The 18237-nt window shown below is 58.0% G+C and overlaps 6 protein-coding genes across 6 annotated transcripts; 4 read left to right on the top strand and 2 right to left on the bottom strand.

Moving 5' to 3' along the window:
• Positions 1-1271: 1271 nt before the first annotated feature.
• Positions 1272-2668, top strand: C7974DRAFT_414344 (velvet factor-domain-containing protein; the record flags this gene model as incomplete). The annotated part of the gene is made up of 2 exons (XM_046143795.1): positions 1272-1978; positions 2029-2668. 2 exons carry the CDS (start codon positions 1272-1274, stop codon positions 2666-2668), a joined length of 1347 nt encoding a protein of 448 aa, XP_045996648.1.
• Positions 2669-3169: 501 nt separating this feature from the next.
• On the top strand, positions 3170-5461 carry C7974DRAFT_396863 (CTP synthase N-terminus-domain-containing protein). Its single transcript, XM_046142124.1, has 6 exons — positions 3170-3271; positions 3323-3332; positions 3385-3425; positions 3471-3532; positions 3579-4050; positions 4098-5461. Exons 1-6 carry the CDS (start codon positions 3224-3226, stop codon positions 5202-5204), a joined length of 1740 nt encoding a protein of 579 aa, XP_045996649.1. The 5' UTR covers positions 3170-3223; the 3' UTR covers positions 5205-5461.
• Positions 5462-6046: 585 nt separating this feature from the next.
• Positions 6047-7620, bottom strand: C7974DRAFT_208970 (uncharacterized protein). Its single transcript, XM_046136923.1, has 3 exons — positions 7425-7620; positions 7130-7370; positions 6047-7076 (listed from the first exon to the last, which is right to left on the bottom strand). Exons 1-3 carry the CDS (start codon positions 7453-7455, stop codon positions 6290-6292), a joined length of 1059 nt encoding a protein of 352 aa, XP_045996650.1. The 5' UTR covers positions 7456-7620; the 3' UTR covers positions 6047-6289.
• A 411-nt stretch (positions 7621-8031) lies between these two features.
• On the bottom strand, positions 8032-10199 carry C7974DRAFT_209030 (HAD-like domain-containing protein). Its single transcript, XM_046136924.1, has 5 exons — positions 9975-10199; positions 8815-9911; positions 8618-8767; positions 8473-8571; positions 8032-8426 (listed from the first exon to the last, which is right to left on the bottom strand). The coding sequence occupies exons 1-5, from the start codon at positions 10033-10035 to the stop codon at positions 8214-8216; spliced, it is 1620 nt and encodes a 539-aa protein (XP_045996651.1). The 5' UTR covers positions 10036-10199; the 3' UTR covers positions 8032-8213.
• A 1629-nt stretch (positions 10200-11828) lies between these two features.
• C7974DRAFT_209056 (uncharacterized protein) lies at positions 11829-13519 on the top strand. The gene is made up of 3 exons (XM_046136925.1): positions 11829-12459; positions 12506-13280; positions 13334-13519. Exons 1-3 carry the CDS (start codon positions 12109-12111, stop codon positions 13351-13353), a joined length of 1146 nt encoding a protein of 381 aa, XP_045996652.1. The 5' UTR covers positions 11829-12108; the 3' UTR covers positions 13354-13519.
• A 1206-nt stretch (positions 13520-14725) lies between these two features.
• On the top strand, positions 14726-18095 carry C7974DRAFT_464207 (P-loop containing nucleoside triphosphate hydrolase protein; the record flags this gene model as incomplete). The annotated part of the gene is made up of 4 exons (XM_046146259.1): positions 14726-14930; positions 14961-15920; positions 16013-17637; positions 17686-18095. The coding sequence occupies 4 exons, from the start codon at positions 14726-14728 to the stop codon at positions 17854-17856; spliced, it is 2961 nt and encodes a 986-aa protein (XP_045996653.1). The 3' UTR covers positions 17857-18095.
• Between the last annotated feature and the right edge of the window lie 142 nt (positions 18096-18237).

Raw genomic sequence — 18237 nt, forward strand, 5'->3', positions numbered from 1 at the left:
CCTTGACAGATCAAATGTTCAGGATGCACTGATGCTGCTGCAGCATCCAGGTTCGTCGCTGCAGCCGCCCCCGGCCACACCCTCCGCGGGCCTGTTCTTCCTGCTCGTAGGCGGCTGGCCAGATGGGGACGCCCACCGTGCCCTCATGCCAGCCGTCCTCGCATGCTCTGGCTGGGCAGCCGCTTCGCGATGCTACCTCCGCTGAACGGTGACGGTCGACCGAGTTACGTGGTAATCTGGCATATTGCGCCAAATTGGCTGCTGCCGGGTTACAGTGTGCAACGCCCTGCCCGCCGTGATTCGAACAGCCGCCCACCTGCGGCACCCTGGGGACGACCATTGTTTGTCTCTTTTACCCGGGTGCGAGCCTATTCGGCGACGCCCCACGAAAATACAGAAAGCCAGCAAAGCCAGCGTGCACCCGGCAGCGAGCTAGAGAGCCGTCTCCCTCGCCGTTGGACCACAAGAGGATTCGCTCGGAGCAATCAGAGCATCTCGCAAGTCCACTGCTGCATGCAAGCCAGCGCAATTGAGAGAAAGTGGGTTGCTGCTGCGACACATGCAGCGACTAGGCTAGCATGGCCCTGTCGTTTCGTAGTCACCACAAGCCCGCTCTTTGCACAAACAGAGCCCATTTCTGCGCGTTCCAGGAATTCAACGCGCTATACGTCAACCGTCTCTGCTCCACCCACTTGTTCAGGAAAGTGTGGCCTACATGCCAAGCATCCTCGTTCACGTATTGCCCGTCCCCTGCTGACCTCGTCGTCTTCCTGGTCATTTTTATACTCCGAACCGGCGTTTCTGGACAGTTGGCGTGAGGCTTGCCTATTGACCAGGTATGTGGCAGGCCACCCTCGTCGGCATCCTTTTTCGCTCCCGGCTGCCCGTTGTCTTAGCATCACGGCGCCTCCACCCAACGTCGACGTAACCGAACTGAAGCATTCGGGCGGCGATCTGGCTGCTGGCGATCCAGATACGTACAGGGTCGCCTACAAGGGGACTCCAAACTATAAACCTCTCACGCCGCCACAGTCAAGGCGGTGCCCGCATTCCTGACGTTCTGTCCAACACTGCACGACTCCCTGGCACTCCCGAAGTGTGAAGGAACCTCCGAACTGAACACAAGCGTACAGTAGTGAACCGCCCAATTCGGCCTTGTGCATCGTGTCCTGGTCTGAGCAAATGATAATACACGCATGTCCCAACCACCACATCCACCCTCTCCGCTGTCGTCTCTTCCTCCGTCAAACACCTCCCCTTCAGCTCCAGACATGACAGAAACTCAGAAGCTTCCTGTCTTCCCGCCGCCAAGGTTTTTGGATTTCAATCACCGACGACTGCCCCCACCTATCCAGCTCAAGCAGTTGGAAATCCCACCCGACGCTGTACCACCACGGACGGACTACCAATTTCGCTCACCCATTGGTCATTTGCCCTCCATACACTCTGAGCCTCCCCAACGGCACGAGCACCAGCAACCTCCGACAGCACGCTACAGACCAGCAGTGCCTCTCGAAAAGCTAGTACACCACACCAACCCATACACACCCCCCAGGTCGGAAGCACATTACTCGCCAAAGAACTACGCCCAGCAAGTCTCGCCTCGCTCGCAGTACGACAACAGAGACCCGCGAAGGCTCAGTGAGCAACGCTACGCTTCATACGACGAAGCTCGGCACGCGCACCATGCACCACACGAGCAGCCATACTCGTCCCTTGCATCTCCAGTCGAGCCCTCGCAGCAGCAGAGACACTATGCTCCGCTCCCGTCACCTGGATACACTCCGAGCTATGCCTCGAGTAGTACATTCCGTGGATCTGTGGGGTCCTATTCGCATTCGCAACGCGGGTCTGTGGCAGCTCCCTTGGGCCCGGTAGCGTACCACGAACCACATGCACCTGGCCCCCCTCCGCGGAAAGAAGTGCGTGCGATCCCATTACCTGGATCCATACCACAGCCTGTGTACAACGAGCAACTGTGAGCATGCCATGTGCCCTGAACGTGTGGAACAAGACTAACACTGCTAGAAATCTCAACTTTGAACTGCGAGTAAGACAACAGCCTGTCGCAGCAAGAGCATGTGGGTTCGGTGAACGTGACCGCAGAGTGATAGACCCTCCGCCGATCATCCAACTGCTAGTCACAGACCCAAAGACCGGTGTAGCCGAGCAGGAGGAGCTCCGGTACTCGCTTAACGTGGTGCATTGCACGTTGTGGAATGCGGACGGGACCAACGAGGAGACAGCGCTCATCCAACCGGATCGCCGCACCACGCGCAGACTCATGGGCCAGCTCGTAGCGTCGCCCTCGGTTGCCAAGGATGAACACGACCACGAAGGGTGCTTCTTCTGCTTCCCTGACTTGTCGTGTCGCACTCACGGCAGGTACCGTCTTCGGTTCGTGCTCATGCGCATCGACCCCATGAACCTGCATGTCGGAGGGTCCTCGCCCATCCTCACCGAGGTCATGAGTGACGTCTTCACCGTGTACACCGCAAAGGACTTTCCCGGCATGCGGCCGAGCAGTGCCCTGACTCGGGCGCTGAAGCTGCAAGGCTGCAACATCCAGGTGAAGAAGGGTAATGAGAAGGCGCTGGCTCGCAAGCGTCTGACCGCCAGCCAGGAGCACGAGGAGGAAGAAGAGATGAAGCGGCGACGCAGGATGTAAGGTGCAGCTCCCGCTCCAGGGAGGTTTCTTTCAGCGATATTATATGGGCATTTTCTTGTGGCACTGGGCGGTACAGTCATATTTTGTTGTAGCGGTGGGCGGCACAGTCATATTTTCTTGAAGCACTGGGCGGCACAGTCATATTCTGTATACCTGGAGCATTTTCTGCGGACATGATTTGGCATCTGACGACATGATGAAGGGTGTTTCTGTTGGTGGCCGTGTACTATCTCGACGACGAGGGCTTGTACTGGGGTAGGGCATTTGAGGTTAGCACGGCATTTCGCACGATACCATTTGATAGCCTGATTGCGCACGATACCATTGATAGCCTGAATTCAGCGATAGAAATGGACGTTCAAGAACATGTCGGCGTGATGTCGGGGCGGTCGGTTGCAGGCCCTCGGCTGACCTGACTGGCTCGACTAGGTTTGGCGGGCGGTGTGCCCCACCCGAGCCAAAGTGGGCGGGACGCTACAAATTTCTTGTGACGCGCCGCGACTTATATTTCTTCCTTCCCTTCCCCAAACCGCAGCCCGGGCACTATAAGCAATCATGAAGTACGTGCTTGTGTCAGGTGGTGTGATCAGCGGCGTGGGGAAGGTAAGCGTAGAGCACGTAGATTGCGGGAGTAGCACTGACGCGAGCATGTAGGGCATCATAGGTAAGACGCGGTGACGGCAGCAATGCGCGCGTAGACTGACCCTCGCGTGCAGCGTCCTCGACGGGGCTGCTGCTCAAGACGATGGGGCTCAAGATAAGTGCCCGCGCGACGCACCAGCGGCTCTACTGACGGCCGCACGTGTCCTCGATCAAGATCGACCCGTACCTCAACGTGGACGCGGGGACGATGAACCCCAAGGAGTACGCGCTCCGCCCCGGCCCCCTCTTCCCATGCTGAGCAGCGCAGGCACGGCGAGGTCTTCGTCCTCTCCGACGGCGGCGAGGTCGACCTCGATCTCGGCAACTACGAGCGCTACCTCAACATCACGCTGACGCGCGACAACAACATCACCACGGGCAAGATCTACCAGCACGTGATCGAGCGCGAGCGCAAGGGCGACTACCTGGGCAAGACGGTGCAGGTGGTGCCGCACATCACCGACGCGATCCAGGAGTGGGTGCAGAAGGTGGCGCGCATCCCCGTCGACGACACCAACGAGGAGCCGGATGTGTGCATCATCGAGTTGGGCGGCACTGTCGGTGACATGGAGAGCATGCCGTTTGTTGAAGCGCTGGCGCAGCTTAGAAGGCGCGCCGGCCGTGACAACTTCATGCAGATCCACGTCTCATACATACCCATTATCCACGGCGAGCAGAAGACGAAGCCCACGCAGCACGCCATCAAGACGGTGCGCAGCAACGGCATGATCCCGGATCTGGTAGGCCCCTGAAAGCCACGACATACGATATTGTGCTGACCCCGCAGATCGCCTGCCGCTGCGAGCGCGAGCTGGAGCCGTCGGTCATCGAGAAGCTGGCCAACTTCTGCCAGGTCGAGCCCGAGCAGGTCGTCGTCGTCAAGGACATGCCGTCCATCTACCAGGTGCCCATGCTGCTCGAGCAGCAGAAGCTGGTGCCGCTGGTGCGCCAGTTCCTCGCCCTCGACCGCCTGACCATCCCAGCGGCCATGACCCAGAAGGGCGTCAAGATCTGGAACCAGTGGAAGACGCTCACCGGCAGCGACACACGCTTCCACGACCCCGTCACCGTCGCCCTCGTCGGCAAGTACGTCGAGCTGCAGGACTCGTATCTCTCCGTCGTCAAGTCGCTCGAGCACGCCGCCATGCGCTGCCGCCGCAAGCTCGACATCCGCTGGATCGACTCGGACCACCTCGAGCCGCACATGCAGCAGGCCGACCCGGCCAAGTTCCACAACGCCTGGCACGAAATCGTCAAGGCCTCGGGCATCCTCGTGCCCGGCGGCTTCGGCTCGCGCGCCACCGAGGGCATGATCGCCGCCGCCACCTGGGCCCGCGAGAACAAGAAACCCTACCTGGGCGTGTGTCTCGGCATGCAGATCGCCGTCATCGAGTACGCGCGCAACGTGTGCGGCATCGCGGACGCGACGTCGGAGGAGTTCGCCGGCGACGCGCCCAACAAGCTCATCATGTTCATGCCCGAGGTCGACAAGACCACCATGGGCGCCTCGATGCGGCTGGGCCTGCGCCCGACGCTCTTCCAGCCGGGCTCCGAGTGGTCGAAGCTGCGCGCGCTGTACGCCGGCTCCGACACGATCCTCGAGCGCCACCGCCACCGCTACGAGGTCAACCCGGCCTACATCGACCGCCTGCAGGACGCGGGGCTGCACTTTGTCGGCAAGGACGACGAGGCCGTGCGCATGGAGGTCGTCGAGATCAAGGACCACCCGTGGTACGTCGGCGTGCAGTTCCACCCGGAGTACCTGTCGCGCGTGCTGGACCCCAGCCGGCCGTATCTGGGCTTCGTCGCGGCGTCGGCGGGCGTGCTGGACGAGATTACGCGCGAGTACCAGGGCGGCGCCAAGGCGGAGGGTGCAGTCAACGGGGATTTTTAGGCGTTGACGGAACGAGGTGGCCGGCGGCTGGAGGAGGTGGCCACCGACTGCAGGACGTGACCGCCGACGACAGCAGACCGTGTAAAGAAGAAAAGACACCAGCCGACGCAGCTGGACCCCTAGCGAACCCGGAGTTTGCCTTTGTGTATCCTTATATCTACGAAAGAAAACCTAGACTTGGCTGGGGAAACGTGCATACGACATGCCACATGAACGCGATATATATAAAATAGACTATTTTTGCTCCTGAACGCCTCACTCCTGAACGCCTCGCTCCTTAACGCCTCACTCGCTGGCCCGGCTCTCTCGTGCTAAGTGCCGTGCCAGCTCGCCATCTCGTCCCCTTCTCCCTCTCTGGCACTTCTAGCCCTCTCCTCCCTGCGTGGGCGCACACGCATGGACAGTTCTCGCCACGGGCGGGCTGGCCGCGACGTCGGACTGCAGTGCGCTTGTTGCGAGACTGCGTGTGTCCTGGTAGTCAGTAGTCAGTATCCAGCATCCAGCACTCAGCACCCAGCACCCAGCACCCATTACCCAGCAGCCAGCCGCCAGTATCCAGTACCCAGCACCCAGCACCCAGCACCCAGCAACACAGCCCATTAACACCCGCCAGCCGCGCTTCCAACATCAAGGCCGTGAATGCGGTGCCGGGCCTGGGTAAAGCGTGGGTTGTGGCCTTTCTGGTCGGCAGCGTGCTGAGACGCTTTATCTCATTTCATTTCGTTTCGTAGCGGCGCGGGTTTAGTAGACGTATCGCTGGCGGCGTTGAGGGAGGAGGAGATATAGCTGGGCAGGTAAGAGTTTGAAAGGGGGAGGGGGGCAGAGAAAACACGGTGTGTGGAAGATGGGAGGTTAGGATTAGAGGCGTGTGGAGCAGAGAGAAGGGGGTGGATGCAGAGTGAAGAGTGAAGAACACAGCGGGGCGTGGGATATCAGTTGCAGTCTCAGTCTCAGGCTCGGTCTCGATCTCGATTTCAGTCTCGATTTCAGTTTTAGTATTTGTAGCAGCGAGAAAAGCACTGCTTCAACACGACTACGGTAACCTCCTACCGAGCAGCACACTCAAACTGCACATCATCCCCCGCCTACCGCCTGCGCTTCAACCACACCTTCAGAAACTCAATCTTGTCCCCGACATCCAGCCCAACGCGCTTCACGCGCCCCAGCCGCGCCAAGTCCTCCGCCACGCGGTCCAGCACCCGCTGCTCCGCTGCGCTGACCTCGCCGTCCGCGCCCGGCGCAACGTGCATCCCCGTCTCGGCCTCGAGCGCGGCGATCCCATTGGCGTTCCCGTTGCGCAGCGCCGGCGTGTCGAAAATGTTAGCGTCGTAGCCGGAGGCCACGGCCCTCTCGGGGCGGCCGGGCGCGTCGATGGCGGCGCTGTTGAAGACGCGCATGGCGATGCGGACGCGCATCTGGTGCGAGGGCTTGGAGAGGAGGCGGTAGAGCCAGCGCAGGACGGCGCCGCTGACGGGGGTGGTGACGTCCTGGGGCGAGTAGCGCAGATTGACGGGGTAGATTTTGGTGTCGGGGGTGGCGCCCAGGAGGCTGGGGCTGAGCGGGAGGATGCCGCGGCCGTTGGTGGTGGTGCATTCGGGGAAGACGCAGATGATGCTCTTGGGGTTTGCGGCGACGAGGGAGGCGAGGGTGACGAGCTTGGTGGGGTCTTCGGGGAGGATGGCGGGGGGCGCGAAGGCGAGGAGGATGGCGCGCAGGAGCGTTATGGGCTCGACTTTGCGGGTGTTGGGGTATGAGCGGGTGAAGATGGGCTGGAAGATGCCGGCGAGGTAGAGGGGGTCGAGCGGGGAGGTGAACGAGGACGCGATGATTGTGCCGGCCTGGGGGAGGTGCTCTTTCGACGTGGAGAGCTTTCTGTATGGTGTTAGTACATGTTGAAGCGTCTGTTTGCAAGACTCAATACGCACCCACGCTTCACGCCGTCGACCTGGAAGTCGACCCACCACACTCCAGTCACGCCCAGCAGCGCCCAGAGCACCGCATACTTTACTCTCCCGCCGAGAGGCAGCCACTCAACGATGCCAAAGTGGAGAATCGAGAGCCCAACTACAAACGGTATGCGGCAGAGGAACAGAAAGGCGTATATTGGCGTCCAGACGATGCTGACGGGCGGGGGAGGCACAGGGAGGAAAGGCGCTATCGCCGTACCTGCAGCTCATCATCAGCTCGAGCACATATCACACAGCACTACTAGATGCGCACCTTTGTCGCGGAACTGGCTGTATTTTTCCATCTTGGTGCGATGTTACGATTCCATGAGTTTGCTGAGGAATGTGCTACGGGTAGCGGAGGCAGCAAGCTTATAACGCTACGGAAGCTTGTAATCTTCAATTGCCTATTTCTGCAAGCTGCAGCGTGGCAAGGGGAATAGTTGGTCGTGTGGGTAAGTTTGGCTGGCTTGACGCGGATATCACAGACGAGTGGCTGGCCAATGCGAGTCAGGCAGGCATGTGAACGCCAAGACTTCGGAATTATGTGCTTCAAACGTCATGACCTCAGGCTTCACTCGACACTGTGTGCTTCTACAAAATGAATTCACTCTTGAAGCTGCTCTACATCCTGGTTCACCCATGTTCAACAGAGTAAAAGGAAATGCATTGATGCAGCCCGCCGAAATGCTATACTAGGTCAAGGAAAACGGTAGGTACAAAGGAAATGGTATTCGACAGTGACGCTCGAGGAGTGTACATCGGGGGAGGGGTATGTATGAATAAACCAGTATTAGTGTTTCTTTTCCCAAGCTTCGAATCCTTCCAACACCGATGCCTGCTCCAGATTTTTGCGTAGAAGGGGTATTTGAACCGCGCCGGACAAGCGTAGCGATGCAGCGTAGGCAAGGCGATTGACTGCCCATCCCAAGGCTGTCCACTTTGCATGTCTCGTGCAGATTACAAGACTGATTACAAAGTACAAGCTCCGAATCGAAGACTCCGGAAAGATTATGTCAGGCGATAAAACAGGGTATGCGCAAGGGGTATTTCTCGTCTCCGCCTACAAAGCAACATCGAGCACCAAACTGACGTCGCTGACTTGGCTGCCAGCAAGGTCTTCGAGTACGGGTATCAGGTCGAGGAGTTCGTTATCGTGGGCGTCAGAGAACCAGCTGCTGATCGGGACGGCGTGTTGCGGGTGGAAAATGTACGATGTGGGCGAGTTGTCGATAATGATAGTGTCCTTCAGGTCGCGACCGATTTGCGAGAGATCCTAGGAGATATTAGTACGGTCAGAGAGGGCGTGACGGACGGCATACCTTGACATAGTTGCCTTGGTGATTGTAGCAGCTTTCGCGGAATAGTCTGTGATGTACGACGCCGTGAATGTCGAGCTGATCGAGGAGCGGGTCACCGTACTGTGCTTGTTAGCTTTTGCGTGCGAGGTGAGATGCCAAAACGTACCTTTGAGACGGACGCAGTGAAGACCACAACCTCGTACAGCTCGCCGACCCTCTTCATAAATTGATCGACACCTGGACGCTTGATAACGTACACGTTGTGGTACTGACCCTCGATCTCAACCGGGATGGTGAAGTCGGCCTGATGCAGTATCTATGCAGTATTAGCGTGGGGCCAGAACGATCTCGACAACCACATACCTTAAAGCTGCTGTGGACCAGAGTCTCGTCGAGGTCAAGAACTAAGCACTTCTTGCCTGTGAACCTGGGCTCGATGGGACCGAGGAGGTACTTCTGCGGCTCCGAGGCCTCAGACATCTCCGAAGTCTGCTTCTGGATAGCGTCCTGCCTCTGCTCAAGCGGCGGCGGGGGAGGAAGATCAACCTTGGCCTCGGCGGCAGCGGCCGCGATCGGGTCCTCGCCCTCGTGGTGCACATCGTTACTCGACAAAGGGACGTCTTTCATCTCGATGTCGGCATCCAGCGCTTTCTGCTCCGCAGTCTGGTCCTCGATGATCCGCTGCTGGTCTTCCGAGGGCCTGCCCACAACGGGCGTAGTGCCAGGAGTCGGGGTCTGTACGTTGATCGCAGGGTGGTCAGTCTGCAGGAGGCCAGGCTGGACGACGGCCGGGGCATGGACGGGGTCCGAGGCTTGCTGTCGCTTAGACGAGCTTCTCGTCACAATCTGAGGGGGGCTGTCATGGGACGGGCGCACGGGCTCGACGGTGCCGTCGCCGCCAGACCTGGATTTTTCGACGGCACCAGGGCTGAACGTCTCGGCGGGGGCCTTTTCGTCGACGGGGTCCTTGGATTCGGCGGCGCTGGACTCAGCTACGGCAACCGGGTACTGCTTCTTGACGGGAGTGGACTGTGAGGTGCGGCCCTCCGGGATCTTTTCGGCCCGCTTGACGTTCTCCAGGGGTGTACCCTCGTCGCGGATGTCCTTCGGCGCAAAGCAGGGCAGGCAGGAGAGCAGCCCGCCGGTCTTCCTGGCCTTGCTTCTTGTCGAGCCCTCACGGTGGGCGGCGGGCGTGGCGGGCAGCGGCGGGGCCTGGGCCGTCTTGTCGGGGTGGTTGGTGGGCTGGCCGGAGCGCTTGCTGCTGGCGGTGCTGCCGGCGCGGCGCTTGCCCATGAAGCTGCGCTTCGAGTGCTTCGAGCCCTTCCCGACGCTCTCGGCGTCGGCGGCAGTGACGCCGCTCAGCCCGGTGCCCGAGGGTGCGTGTGCGTCGGAGGGGACGTCCAGACGGGGCTGCTTGCCCTCGGCGGTGGACGACGTCGACGGGACGATGGTGTGCGAGCCTGGCATGGTCAGCAATGGGCCGGCGGGCGGCGCGGCGGGCGGCGCGGGCTGCGTCTGCGTACCGTCACTGTTGGGCTGGGCGGCGCCGAGCGACGATGCGCCGGTGTGCGGGTCGGAGCTCATGGCGCGCGACGGTGCTCAGACGGCAGCGAGTCGGCGGCGAGGTGTCGAGATGGACGGCGGCGGCGGCGATGCAGCGGTGTCGCGTGGGGCGGTGACCTGGCGGTGACCTCGTGGCAGAGCTGTCGTCGAGCCGTTGACCAAGCTCCGGCGGACTCCCAATCGGGCAATTGGATGGCAGGGCAGGCACAGCACAGCTGTCGGAAGGCGCACGAGATGGAATGAGCGGACGCGGCGTCGCGATGGGGGAGGTCGTCGAGGGGGCGCGCGAGGGAACGAGAGAGGCGGCGTAGGGAGCTACGAGGTCAGGATCGGTGCTGGGGATGAGGCTGGTTCGCTAACGCGGGCGGAAATGAGACGCCGTCTTTCACCGTCATCAAGCGCCAATACTCCACCCAACGAATTGCTGCACGGGATGCGTCCTCGAGCTGCGCTGCGGCTGCGATGCGGCTGCGTGTGCGGGTGCGCTGCGGAGGCCGTCGTGGAATGCGAGACAGCGAGGCAGGCAGAGGCGTGACGCACGGCGGGCTTGCTGGCAGCGTCTGTCTCTCGTGCGAACGCCGTCTGCGACAGGGGCCTCTTTATGGAGAGTGCATGCTGCTGCTCTCTAGCACTATTGGGTGCTAGCCGGGCGGCCGCTGCTGAGCGGCCCAGGCCCTAACTCGCTCCCATCTGCACTCCATCTGTGGGTGCGCTGCTGGTGCGATGATTCGTTGATGCGTTGCCAGCCGTCCCTCGTCCTGCGCACCGCACAGGAACCCGCCGTGGCCTGGGAATGCGCCGACGCACGCTGCCCAGGGCCTCCTCGCGCGGCCGTGATGGCTGCTCAAGAGCCTCATGGCCGCCGAGCGCTGGCCCTCGCTCAATAAACTCGCGCCCTGCATACGAGCCTTTGTGGCCTCTGGTCTTTCACCCGGCCGTCTGGCCGAGCTAAGCTCACTGCTAAGCGCCGTCGCACAGGGAGGCTTACCGCTGCAGCCTATCGACGCCCGCCTCAGCCGTAAGACCAGAAGCACCAGCCGCTGCATCCTGCGCCCGCAATAATCCATGATCCTGTCAGCTGCGAAGCGGACCTTGCAGCGTGAAAGAGTCCATCGAAGCTTGCGCTGACCAGCTGCGTTCCCAGGCATGTACTTTTGTCTGGTGCACTGTCACATGCCGTGTCTTGCGTTCCACGCTGTGGCGAACCAAGTGCAGTGCAGCACCCTAACGGCCCGTCGCACGTCGAGATCATCCCGTGCCGATCTACAAACAACCCATTCCTGGTCGCATCATCACAAGGTCTGCGGTAGCCTGAGGGTCACCCCAATCCAAGGCCTGCGACCGCCACAGACTGCGGGGCGCTGGGCCGTTCCGTGATGTTGTGCCTTCGGCTGTTCAAAAGCGCTGCGGGAAGAAGCAAAGACGGGCAATCAACGCAGATAAACGTCCAGTGCTTCACAAAAACGGTATCCGTTCCGCCTGACACAGGTTCCAGCCAGAAGCAATTATGGACCTCTGTGCTACCTTCTGGAAGACCGTCAGATGGAACCCGAGCTGATAGGAGAGATGTCAGGTTGGGAGAGTCTGGTCAGACATCCAGCACAGCACGGGTACTAGATCGAATTTGACTTTACCATTGCACTTGGCCATGAGTCTCACAGATCTGTGGGTGCGAGGTGCATGGACCGATCACAGCAGATCATGTTAGCTCGCAGGTGCTTGTTCAGAGTTTGGCCAATCTACGAGGGCAGCACGCCAGTCCTGAGCTCTGATTTGTCTGCATCAGCCCGACGTACGACCCTGTACCTGGAAACGTAAAACTCTCGTTACTCTGCTCCCGTTAGTAAGAGGCTGGTGTTTGCCGTAATGCTTGATCAGCACCATAGCATTGTTTGCCTACGTAACCGCCACTCGTGGTGGAGGCTGTCGTCTCACCCCACAAGGCTGGAGACCCTTGCTCTTCCTAGCTGCAGCTAAGCTTTCTACGTAACTTCTGCATTTGCTAACCTCCATTGTTCTCACTTCGTCATAGTACTCCGCAACCAGCTTCTACACTCACTCTTGTGTGTTCGCTCGTTTCACATATTCTTCGCCATGGCTGAGCCAAATGCTGCCCCGCACGCCGAGAATGACCCCGCCACGCCAACCACCGCTGCTCCCACGCATGAGGACAAAGATGAGCATGACAAACCACGAGATAGTAAGGGATGGGATGGAAAGTTGAGAGTGGAAAAGCAAGTCGTCGTGAAATATCCGGCAGACCCCAACGCAGAAGTGCAGAGCGATGCGGAAGAATCAGAGGACGAAGGGCCGCCGCCCGATGAGATCCAGGCAGACGAAGACCTCCTAGACGACGTTCCGGACGATGAAGACGAGATCGAACTGGTGCACTGTAAGATCGGCGACATGTCGAAACTGAGGTTGGAGCGGTTCAAGCAAATGAAGGTGCGCAGACACTCTGAGGTCAGCTTGCCTATACTGATAGATGTAGCGTCTTTGCCTCCGGCAGAATCGTATACAGACGATCGAGATACCGACCGATGCTGCAGCCACGATGACTGAAATCGATCTCTACGACAACCTCATCTCGCACGTCAAAGGCTTCGATGCCTTCACCGAACTCACCTCGCTCGATCTCTCCTTCAACAAGATCAAGCACATCAAGCGCGTCGACCATCTGAAGAAGCTTAAGGACCTTTATTTTGTGCAGAACAAGATCAGTACTATCGAGAATCTAGACGGCTTGACCAACCTGCGACAAATCGAACTGGGCGCGAACAGGATACGCGAGATTCAGAATCTGGAAACACTCACAGGACTGGAAGAGCTGTGGCTGGGCAAGAACAAGATCACAGAGATCAAAGGCCTCGATACCCTCACGAACCTCAAGATCCTGTCTATCCAGTCGAATCGTCTACGTACGATATCTGGGCTGGACAAACTTGTCAACCTTGAAGAACTACACATCTCGCACAACCTGTTGACTTCGTTGGAGGGCCTCGAGCACAACACAAATTTACAGGTCATCGACATCAGCTCGAACCCCATCGAGCACCTCTCAGGCCTGAAGACTCTCGCACATCTGACAGAATTCTGGGCTTCTAACTGCAAGCTCAGCAGCTTCGCCGAGGTCGAGAAAGAACTCAAAGACAAGGAGGAGCTTGAGACAGTGTACTTCGAGGGCAACCCACTCCAGAGAGCACAACCCGCGCTGTACCGCAACAAGGTGCGCCTAGCCCTGCCGCAAATCAAGCAGATCGACGCTAGTAAGTCCCCGAACAACCCACGTCGTCGGCACCGCCCACTAACACACTCGCAGCATACGTGAAACAAGTGTAGTACACCCACGACCGAATCCTCGAGACCCGCGCTCTCCTGCACGAGCTCACCGAAGAGATGGCGCTCAAGCGCTCACACCGCGCACTATCAAGCGGGCCCCTAGGCGTGCGGCGCAAAGTCGCCAACCACGTTGCCCGCATCGTAGACCTCGCGGTGGATTTCCTGATGATTCTGTATTTGCACGGCGCGGGAGCGGGCATCTGCATATGCACAGCGAGGCGTTGGGACGGTAGAACTACTAGCATGGGCTGCGAGCACTGAGATATTTATTCATCGTGTGGTTTTGGGATGTTGCGTCTCGGCTGTTGTTGTGAGGGTGTGTTGCTTCGTGATGTGGTGCGCGTACAGGGGTTTTCTTAGGACAATACTGATCGGAAAGGTCACGAACATGTTGTCGACTAGCAGCAGAGAATGGCTGAAGGCGTGGCTGATCAGCAAACGTGTGCGGTGCGAGTGCTCATGTTCGCGGCCTACAGTTCTGACCAGCAGCAGACTATGTCTTAGGACGTTACCGTCTGGAAGGCTTATGATACACACGTAACCAGTCAGCTGCAGAGCATGTCTTAGAACGTCACTGATCAGAAAGGTTGTGCGGCGCGAGTGTTCACGTGGTCAGCTAGCAGAGGATGTCTCAAGGCGTTACTGTTGAGAAAGGTCACGAAAGATGTTGTCAACTAGTGTGAGGGAATGTCTGAGAACTTTGTTCTCTAGTAGTGTCACTGGTTGCGAGTGGTTACAACACACGTTGCTGACCAGTAGTAGAATGTCTTATAACGTTGCTGTCCGGCAAAGTTGCAACACACGCTGCTGACAGAAAAAATGTTTGAGAACGTTTCTGTTCGGTCAGGTTGTACGGTGCGAGTCATCTTTACCTACTACGGTGCTTACCAGGAACGAGCAATGTCTTAACACCTTACGGTCCTCGCCCGTCCGACCGGCCACTTGGGGAATAGCAATATCATTGGAAGTCTTTCTTATTGGTATGCATGCGCCTGAACAGAGTTGTTATGCAGCTCATTGGCTGCGATAAGGACGGTTAGATCCTACAAAAGTGTTAGGGAGGTGACTGGTCGGACATAGATGCAGTATCTTGACAGCGGTCCGTACAGCGTTGATACGGCGCTAAAGGTTCGGTTGTTTATGACAGGGGTTGTGTTGTTCGTGTTGTTTACTGTTCTCTTGGCGTTCAGTCTCGCCGACCCGAGTACGCCGCAACAACACCATCTTCTTCCACGCGCTCGTGTTTTTGGCTGTGACGTAGCATGCTCAGGTCGCATTGCTCGCTCTCTTAGCACTAACGGTATAAGAAGATTTAGACTCACAATGGAAGACTTGGTACGTTGTGCCATCGAACAATCTTCTATGCGCCCGAATGGCTGAGTTGACTCTTTGCACGCAGGACGTCAGAAAGGCTTCGGCGCTCCCTAAGCCTGCCTCGCGCCTTCCTCAGATCTCATCGCCGCCACGGCCTCTGGGGGAGCTCCAGAACGGCAGCATGAACGCGCGCAGTGGCATACCCCCGCCGATGAGCCACAAGCACAAGCCATCGAGCTGTAAATCGGTCCTGCCCATGTACTGTGAGCCGGACAGGCCACTGACATACTCAGTACCCGAGCCGGCGACGAAAGTCCGACGAACGCTGGCCGACAGGGCCGGGGATGTCGTCAATCGCAAACCCACCGCACCCCCGAGCGCGCGACCGCTGTCGACCAGTGTTAAGAGCGCTGTGACAAGGAAAGAGCGCGGCTTCTCAGCGTCCACGTCCACGTCCATGTCCCGCGCCGGCACCAGACCCGCTTCACGAAGCGCAACAACTACCGGGTTCAGCGCGAGCATGGGCCCCGGTGCCAAACCACCAAGACCTCGATCGGCCTACGGCCAGTACACCGGTACACATGTGCGCAGCAAGTCTCATCATTCGACTGCGCGCCCGGCGACATCGCTGTATCGCCGCGACGAGGAGGAAGATGAAGAAGAAGAGAGAGGTGTGCAACCATTTCTTATATCTACAAACCCTGGCGAGAGCTTTAAAGCTCCCAGGAAATCGCGCTCAGCTCACCAGTACCGCCCACACTCCGTCAACATACCAGCACAGCAATCGCGTCCTTTGTCCCATGTACGATCGATATCATCCCCCGCGTTTCGCCCGATCACACCAGTACAGGAGGAACCTACCGATGCCGACTGTGAGGATATCTGCAGGAGTCTGAAAGCGTTCAATCTGCGCGCTTCAGACGCAGACGATCACATTGTTGGCCTCGGACGTGGTATATCCTGTTCTGGTGAGGGCGAGAAACCCTTCCTCAAGCCGCCACTGCTTTCGCGACTCCCTCATGCAACACCTACGCGCCAGCCTCCGCTGCCGAGCCCCACTCGGCCTGCTTCTACACCTCGAACTTCGCGCAGGCGCTTTCTTAACAGATTTACTAACGACCAATGTCCAGATTTCTACGACGATCGAATGGAAGCCATGGAGCAGCAGTTCACTGCGTTCAAGGAGAAGATGGAGACGGACATGCAGAAGGCGACAGATCAAAAAGAGAGCATTCAGCAGCTCCAGAGTCGAGGTGAGTGTTCTTTGTAGCAGCTCTTTCACTGCATAACCGCATCGGCCAATTCTGGATTTTTCGTGATGGGAAGCTAATCTTCAATGTTGTAGTTACGGAACTCGAAGCCATCCGCGCCCGCCTGGAGACTGTCAACAGAGACCTGGAGACGGACTTGAAAGACGCCAAAAGCTGCATGAAGACGATGGAGATGGAAATGGAGATGAAAAACCGAAACGCTGCATTCGAAGCCGACGACACAAGGCGCAAGCACCGCAACGAGATCGAGGACTTGGAGAACAAGCATTCCAAGGCCGCCCATCGATGGCAGTCAGAAAAAGACGCGGCAGAAGAGAAGATCCGCAAGAACTTCGAGGCACAGATCGACAAGCTCCTAAAGGAGCACAAGGAACAACTGGACGAACTCAATGCGAAATTATCAAAGGAGACCGAATTCGAGCGAAACCGACAACTGCAGAAGGAGCAGGAAGTGGAGGCTGAATATGCCTCAAAGCTGCGGGCCGCAAACATCGAGGCCGATGCTAAGCAACGGGAGTTGCAGCTCGTTCAGGGAGATCTGACTAACGTCAAGTCGGAGCTGGACCGAGAACGCGCTCTGAAGAACGCGCTCTCGGGTCAATTGACAGACGCGACGACCAAGAACCTCACGCTTGAGTCGGCAAATACGGCTATGAAGGAGAAGATCAACTTCCTCGAGTCGGACAGCCAGGCGCAGTCATCGGCCTACAACGATCTCCACAGGCGCATGCAGGAGGCAATTGAAGCCGCCGAGGAAGCGCACGAGAAGCTGCGTCAAGAAGAGACGCTGCGAAGAAAGCTGTTCAACCAGGTACAGGAGCTGAAGGGCAACATCAGAGTCATGTGTCGTGTCCGACCAGCGCACGCATCTGAAACAGACCCAGCCAAGATCTCGTTTCCTGATGTCGATACCGACAGCAAGGAGGTGGCTATCCAAGGACCGGAGAAGATTAGTGCAACCGGCAAGGACATCACCGCCTCATACCAGTATTCGTTCGATCGCGTCTTCGGTCCTAAGTCGCAGAATCTCGAGGTCTTCGATGAAATCAGCCAACTGGTGCAGAGTGCACTCGATGGATACAATGTGTGTATTTTCTGCTACGGTCAGACTGGTTCTGGCAAGACATACACAATGTCTTCAGCAGACGGTATGATTCCGCTCGCGACAGCACAGATTTACGCAGAAGCCAAGCGTCTGGAAGAGAAGGGCTGGCGCTACAAGATCGAAGGCTCGTTCCTCGAAGTCTACAATGAAACGTACAACGACCTGCTCGGCCGTTCTGAGGATCTCGACAAGAAGAAGGTTGAAGTTCGACACGATCCTGTGAAGAAACAGACGAACCTTGAGAACACCGTCAGCATCGAACTCGATGGCCCAGACCGCGTCACCGAACTACTGAAGACAGCCGACAAGAACCGAACCGTAGCCGCTACAAAGGCCAACATGCGTTCTTCTCGATCGCATTCGGTCTTTATTCTTAAGCTTGTTGGTACCAACGAAATCACTGGCGAAAGAAGTGAGGGCACGCTCAACCTTGTCGATCTCGCTGGTTCGGAACGTCTTGAGCACTCGAAGGTGGAGGGCGCACGTCTCAAGGAGACCCAGAACATCAACAAGAGTTTGAGTTGTCTTGGGGATGTCATCAATGCACTTGGGTCGGCAAAGGAGGGCGGTCACATCCCGTACAGAAACTCGAAGGCAAGTACTCCGAATCTCACATAGGATCAACAGCTAACCTGAGTATAGTTGACTTACCTCCTTCAATACTCGCTTGGCGGCAACTCGAAGACCCTCATGTTTGTCATGGTCAGCCCGCTGCAAGCCCATTTGCAAGAGACGGTCACCAGTCTCAAGTTCGCAACAAAGGTACACAACACACATATTGGTACTGCGAAGAAGCAGACAAAGACTGCGTAGGTGCTGTCATCTAGAGGAAAGTTGGGCGATATGGAAGGTTATGGCTAAGGGTGCCAGTCGTGTATGTATTGTTTCCGCGGCGGCCCTTGAAGTGTTCGAGGTCGTTTCGCTATCATATCTGTGCTTAGAGCGTGTTTAAACCAGGGGAGCATCTGCAGCCCATGGCTGGCTCGTCCCTCATGATTGCGTACCTCATCGGCGTTGGGCACTCGGGTTTTGAATAGCAATGCATGATGACCTGAAATGTGCTTCCCAGTGCTGATGTGAAGTGTATGCACATCACAACAAAGCGTTTGCAGGCAAACGAGCTGCTTGCCCTAATCTCTGTCTCGAGACGCCAGTCTAGTGTCCACTCCACGCAATAGCACAAGTGAGCCCAGC

The sequence above is a fragment of the Boeremia exigua genome, assembly GCF_020726555.1.
Source record: "Boeremia exigua strain MPI-SDFR-AT-0100 chromosome Unknown C7974scaffold_7, whole genome shotgun sequence".
NCBI classification, from domain to species: domain Eukaryota; kingdom Fungi; phylum Ascomycota; class Dothideomycetes; order Pleosporales; family Didymellaceae; genus Boeremia; species Boeremia exigua.

Coding starts and splice junctions, on each gene's coding strand:
- C7974DRAFT_396863 (XM_046142124.1), top strand. CDS start 3,224: ATGAAGTACGTGCTTGTGTCAGGTGGTGTGATCAGCGGCGTGGGGAAG. Junction 3,426..3,470: donor TCAAGACGATGGGGCTCAAG/ATAAGTGCCCGC, acceptor TGACGGCCGCAC/GTGTCCTCGATCAAGATCGA. Junction 4,051..4,097: donor ACGGCATGATCCCGGATCTG/GTAGGCCCCTGA, acceptor CTGACCCCGCAG/ATCGCCTGCCGCTGCGAGCG.
- C7974DRAFT_208970 (XM_046136923.1), bottom strand. CDS start 7,455: ATGGAAAAATACAGCCAGTTCCGCGACAAAG. Junction 7,371..7,424: donor CAGCCAGTTCCGCGACAAAG/GTGCGCATCTAG, acceptor GATGAGCTGCAG/GTACGGCGATAGCGCCTTTC. Junction 7,077..7,129: donor GTCGACGGCGTGAAGCGTGG/GTGCGTATTGAG, acceptor AACACCATACAG/AAAGCTCTCCACGTCGAAAG.
- C7974DRAFT_209030 (XM_046136924.1), bottom strand. CDS start 10,035: ATGAGCTCCGACCCGCACACCGGCGCATCGTCGCTCGGCGCCGCCCAG. Junction 8,768..8,814: donor TGGTCCACAGCAGCTTTAAG/GTATGTGGTTGT, acceptor AATACTGCATAG/ATACTGCATCAGGCCGACTT. Junction 8,572..8,617: donor TCACTGCGTCCGTCTCAAAG/GTACGTTTTGGC, acceptor TAACAAGCACAG/TACGGTGACCCGCTCCTCGA.
- C7974DRAFT_209056 (XM_046136925.1), top strand. CDS start 12,109: ATGGCTGAGCCAAATGCTGCCCCGCACGCCGAGAATGACCCCGCCACG. Junction 12,460..12,505: donor AGCGGTTCAAGCAAATGAAG/GTGCGCAGACAC, acceptor TGATAGATGTAG/CGTCTTTGCCTCCGGCAGAA. Junction 13,281..13,333: donor AATCAAGCAGATCGACGCTA/GTAAGTCCCCGA, acceptor ACACACTCGCAG/CATACGTGAAACAAGTGTAG.